The sequence below is a fragment of the Cryptotermes secundus genome, unplaced genomic scaffold, assembly GCF_002891405.2.
Source record: "Cryptotermes secundus unplaced genomic scaffold, Csec_1.0 scaffold1441, whole genome shotgun sequence".
In the NCBI taxonomy this organism is placed as follows: domain Eukaryota; kingdom Metazoa; phylum Arthropoda; class Insecta; order Blattodea; family Kalotermitidae; genus Cryptotermes; species Cryptotermes secundus.
In genome coordinates this window covers 26,727-32,726 of record NW_019734987.1, presented here as the reverse complement: position 1 = coordinate 32,726, position 6,000 = coordinate 26,727, and the positions used below count along the sequence as shown (strand labels likewise).

Below are 6,000 nucleotides of genomic sequence, written 5' to 3'. Positions count from 1 at the left end.
TCTATCTATCTATCTATCTATCTATCTATCTATCTATCTATCTATTTATTGAAGATTGGCAGGGGAAACCGAAGTACTCGGAGGAAACCTGCCCCAGCGCCACTTTGTCCACCACAAATCCCACTTGACCAGACCCGGGATGGAACCCGGACCGCCGCGGTGCGAAGCCAGCGACTAATCGCTTGAGCTATGGCGCTATATAGACTATATAGCTATATAGACTGTAGATCTATGGCTCTACAGTCCTTCTATTGGACCTTGGTCGCTTTTTCAGTTTCTTAATCCTGTAGACGGTTTGTAGGACACATTGGACTGGGGATCAGCCCGTCCCAAGTCAGCTACCTACACACAGAACAACACAAACACAGAATTAACGCACACAGACGTCCATGCCTCGATTGGGATTCGAACCCACGACTCCAATGTTCGAGCGAGCGAAGACAGTTCATGCCTTAGACCGCGCGGCCACTGTGATAGGCATGCTACAAACATACCAACATAAATTGTTAAAATTCTTAAAAGAACAGTGAAATCTTCTCTAGCCGTTACACCAGAGCAGAGCGTAAGGTGAACTGACTGGCCGATGTTGCGCCCGTTTCTTTCCGTTTTTGTTCGAAAGGGATTTCGGATAAGCGAATTAGTGTTCAGTTAAGGACCCATGGGTAAGTTTAGTTATGAAGTTTCGTAAGTGGCTGTGACATGTTGAGACAGACGGTAGTTACATATTTTTTGATGTCCACTTAGATATTCTTTGGAGTCATGTAGTACAGTTGTCCTAAGACAAGGGAAGTTTAATCACAAGATATATCCACTTGATCATGTCGTTAGCCAGATGTATCCAATTCATATTGTCACACGTTATTACTTTAGAGCATGTTTTATATTATTCTCCCTCCAATCTATACCTAGGTCTCCCAAGTGGTCGTCTTCCTTAACGTTTTCCGACTAAAATTTTGTCTTCATTTCATTTGTCTTTCATTCCTGCTACATTTACCTCATCTTCCGTTATTTTATCACTCTAATAATATTTGATAAATAATACAAATTATGAAGCTCCTCATTTTGTAGTTTTCTCCAACCTCCTGTTACTTCATATCATCTAGGTCCAAATACTCCCCTCAGCACCCTGTTCTCAAAAGCTTTCATTCCACATACTTTGTCTATGTTAAGAGATCAATTTTCATTCTCATACAAAACAACAGGTCAAGTTACAGGTTTTTTGTATTTCGATCTTAATGTTTTTAGCTATTAGATGATAAGAAAAAGAAATTAATGCTATATCCTAACAAAAATATTAAGCAGGCGATGGCCATAGTGAAAGTTATAATTTTTATGAGCACTCGGTTGATTTTAACTGTGAGAAGGAAAATGTCATGAAGCCCAAATGTTGTCACAAACCCAGACCACCATTTCACACAGTATAATCCGAAGGATCATTACGTAGTCAAACATATTTCATAATATGTGAATTGTAATATGTGCCTTGTTATGCTGACTTGCCCAACAGTTGTCTTAGGTCTGTGTCATTTGATTGCATGTTGGCATTACAAAATCTTCAAAACCTGACACAAGTGTGTTTGTGTATATATATAAATGCAGGTCTACAATATTTCGTGATCATGAGAAAACAAAAAGTCAGTCTGGAGAATTTAACGATCCTTCATATTTTATAGCATGACGTTATTTAAGGCTTTGTGTAAAGTGGCAATCCAGGTTGCCTAATTGTACCCAAATTTAATTTGATCTATCCTTACAGTAGCCACAGTGTATTGAATTATCTATAGCTCTGTTTTGAACATTTTTTCCGGTTCTCTCATGTTCGAATGTAGGATCAAGGTTGAAACGTAGAATATACAATAAATTTGTAACCTTTGACACGTTTATCGCTAGGTGTAATTTTTCTGTATGCCTACCGGTACGTACTGTCTGAAAGGAAGCACTGGGACCACCAAGTATTATCAAGAGCTGATATATTACAAACAAAGAAACAGGTAAATAAATGGGCGAGGCTAAACGGCGCTAATGGATTATTCGAAACACGTGTAAAAACAAAGAGGAATTCGTGTGACACCAAATATTTTATAGCTTAGTATGTGCTTTTTTAACTAGAGTGTAGCAGTTCAGGAGCCATGTAACATCGATTAATATATTAAAAATGGTCATTAATGGGGCGAGAGACCTCAATATTGTGATTACTATGGATGAGCTGAATATTTAGGATTGGTTTTACTGCCAAGCTTTATAATTTATTAATCATGAATTTGGAACAATCGGGTTGTTGAACGCTGATATTTTATTTATTTCCTTGGCTCCTGCATAAGGCCGAATTCAGAACTGAAAAGTGAAAATAATATTTTAACATTAAATGTAGGGTATCCGATAAAGACAAATAAAAGGACGAAGTATGTGAATTAAAATTTGTGTTTTTTGTTGTTGTACAGAAAAGTTTAAATTTTACACCAAAACACATGTCAGAAATTACTGAAACTACCAACATATCAGGAAGGGCAACAGTATGAAGTATGCAGATCCAGAACTATGCACTACCGGTGGTGGGTGGTAATGTGTGGTCGGAAGTGAAAGTGGGGTGATCGTATAATATCAGAAACTAATAATTTTTGTGAAAAATCCATTTATTTAAAATGTTACTTATGTTTAGTAATATGTGCATCTCCAGTGTCGTCAGATTCTGTTATCCACTTCTCCTTCGCTACCTTTCTATACTGCTCCCTTCAGGTTTAATTAATTTAAATCGTACTATTTTGTTGCACTATAGAAGTGTTTAAATTTTCCGCTATGAAACTGAAATTGTGTCACCAACGTAACAAATTTAACATAGCAGGATAGGAAACATACGAAACGTAAGAAGATAGTATTAGAATCGGGGTCATGTGTTGTGCAAGGTGGTGGTCGCGTTTATAATTCGAACTTTTCTGGGAGTGAATGTATGTGTGGAATGTTTTTTGCGTACGTGAAAAAGGGCGAATTCAGTGTCAGCACGTGCAGCTCTTTTATTTCTTCCAGAAATATCTAGTTCTACTGCATTCGTCACAAAGCTAGCTAATGTCTGACCTATGACATGTATCAATTATGTGGTAAATTTAAATATAGTAATGAAATCATATACTGTAGAACGGGTGTATGTGAAGAAATGTTACACGCAGTGACTGACCTGTCGTGCAAAACAGAAATCAAGTTTTGATACTAGAAGCATAGTAAGTGCCACTGCACTGAATCAGATTCTCCTTGTGTGGTTATTGATCAAGTGGCTTTAAATATCATAGTGTGAAAATATGCCTCATGAGGTTTGAACCTTCAATTGGCTATTATTGCAGCACCATGAACTATCAGTTGCTGGAACTTATTGCTGGTATAGTAACACAACAATTTCTTTAATATTGCTACCGATTTCTTAAATCACTGATTTTTTTATATATAGGTATGTGTGGATAATTTATAAATATTTGAGAAGGCTTTGGAACCTTTCTGGATGTAGCTGTAAAGTGAAGACTCACAGTGACTAAACTGGTATCAGACTGTGGCATCCAGTCATTGATGTGTGCTTTTGATTATGCCCATCACATTTCTCTAGACATGTCATACAGAGATTTAAAATTTTTGTTATAGAAAAATCTTAAGAAACATATATTTCCAAGAAATTTTCACTCACAGGGGTGGTGCTAGATAATCAGTTGTGAAGGGTGACCAGTGCTGGACAAATGTACTTTGTCAATATCACAGTATTCACAAATGAAAATTTGTTTGCTAGGGCCAACACATAATTCTGCCTGTAAGTGAGACTTCATCTGATGTGTCAATGTATCACGGTTCTGGTGTTATTTAATGAAACACAAACACATATATAACAGGTAGAATAATATGTGAGATTTGTATGCAACAACAGTACATGCGTCTGCTGATCTATTGCTGTGTTGAAATTTGGTACTATTTATAGTACAACTTCATGAAAAACCAGTTGGAATCCTGGTCACAATTGGCTGTTCTGATTGAAATTTTCTGTGGAATTCTTAAAGCTTCAGATTGACACTGGGATTCCATATAAACAAATCAGGAAATGTATATATAGCATAAATATTTTGATGCCTTTGCTGTGCTCTAGAGAGCATAAAAATTCATTTTATATAGCTGCGTGTTAAACCATAATAGTTATTGATGATGTGTATTAGGTATAAGACATGTGTTTGATTTTCCTGTGCTACATTTGTTCAGAATACTTTGCTCTTTGTTAAATATTTGGCAAGTTAACGTTCAAGACAAACACAGAGACATATGTAAAGTTCCTATTCTAGTTATTAATTTTGAACAAAAGGTATAATGAAATAGGAGGCCATGATGCCAATTTGAGATAGTCACTGGTTTCCCACCATAGCAGTTTGGGTTTGATCCCACGTCAGGTCATGTGGGATTTGTGGTGGTTAAAATAACACTGGATCAGATACTTTGGTTTCCCCTGCCAGTATCCATTCCACTAACTACTACATATTTATTAATCACCCTGTCCTTAACACTATATTTACTCTATACTGACAGTGCCATTAAATAACAAACGAGGTTAAAATCTCCGCCTAGGGACTGGGTTTTCCAATGAAGGTTTTTTATTGTTTTCCTCGGTCACTTCAGGAAAATGATGGAATTGTACCTCAAATTATGCCTTGAATGGCTCCTTCTGCATCCTTTCTAACCCATTATTCATTAATCATCCTAACATAGTACAGTTCGAGTTACTGATAGCATTGAGAGAGAAATCAGACATAAAAATGAGTTAATATCTGGATGTACTGATATTCATTCTTGCAAACACAGTTGAGTTTCATATAATTACTATAAATATATTCATTTATTTTTAGGGTTGTTCCCTGTTTGAAGGACTGCTGTTGCCATGGCGTTGTCGGTGAATACAAAGAAGGGTTTGGTGTTTGGTATTGGAGCAGCATTAGTTGTTATAGGAGGTGTGCTTGGAGGGGTTTGGTTGTTGATCGTTGACTCAATCTTGAGTGGGGTGAGTGAAACATGTAAATTATTCATGCTGATACCAGATTAGTCCATATCCCTCACATCACATCTGTTTAGCAATGACAGTGCACAGCATACAGTACAGCATAAGTTGACCAGTTGGTGCAGGTTTTATAGGTAACCTGTGTAATTCACGGATAGCACACAGTGATTAGTATTTTCTACATGTATATATTTGCTGGGGATCATGGAAAAGTTTATATCAGATTAAAACTTTTGTACTGGTTTAAGGGTCTTTAAATCACTCAGCTACGTAATTTGAATGAATGTATGAGGCATAGGCCTTCTCGGCCCTTGCACCGCGACCTACAGTGGTCTATTCTGCTTCCAGGTACCTAATTTAGTGCCATTTGAATCAATGTGTATTGATATTTTTGTTACAGAAAATGCAGGGCCAGCTAAAACTTTCTTCCTTCCTGATAACTAACTGAAATATCTCTCCTCGTTTTCTATAATTGATGAGTTTAAACACTTTCACACAAGTAAATGTAATGCAATTATTGTGTTTCTGGACATTATCCATCATCCTCTTTTTATTTAAAACACAGTGTTTTGTAGGTTTGATTCTGTCTCCATCTTCAGATGGAACCTACTCAGTTGGGCCCAATCAGTAGAGCTCGTTCCTATCTCGAGACCATGGATAATGTCCGGAAACACAATGGTTATATTAATATACCATCATCACACACTTTTGAAGTAAATGTAATTTTATGTTCTCAACAAATGAACAATATTCATTCATTCATCAGTAATCTGTCAAGACGACAGGTCCACAGTCTCTTCCAAAACAGTTCCTCCACTTGATGCGATCTAGAGCTTTCTCCTTCAAATGAAAATATCCTCTTCTGTCCCCAAGGTCATCCAGCATCTTCTTACGTCTTCTTCCTCGTCTTCTGGTCACTTCTATCCGCCCTTCTATCTTTCCTTCAATAACTTCTTTTAGAAGGCAGTTACCGCATAAGATAT

General features: G+C 36.9%; 1 protein-coding gene across 6 annotated transcripts in view; it reads left to right on the top strand.

The window, feature by feature from the left end:
* Positions 1–6,000, top strand: part of LOC111869176 (protein croquemort) — a 35,743-nt gene that overhangs the window by 14,060 nt on the left and 15,683 nt on the right. For 4 of the 6 annotated variants that reach the window (XR_002843622.2, XM_023860454.2, XM_023860453.2 and 1 more), the window contains one exon: positions 4,869–5,020. The exons of 1 other annotated variant lie outside the window; for it this stretch is intronic. Coding sequence is in view for 4 of the 5 variants with exons in the window: in XM_023860454.2 (XP_023716222.1) it covers positions 4,901–5,020 (120 nt within the window). In the remaining variant the exon portion in view is untranslated. Of the gene's footprint in view, positions 1–2,875; positions 3,371–4,868; positions 5,021–6,000 lie in introns of those variants that run through there. One more of the 6 variants, XM_023860452.2, reaches the window with a different exon arrangement.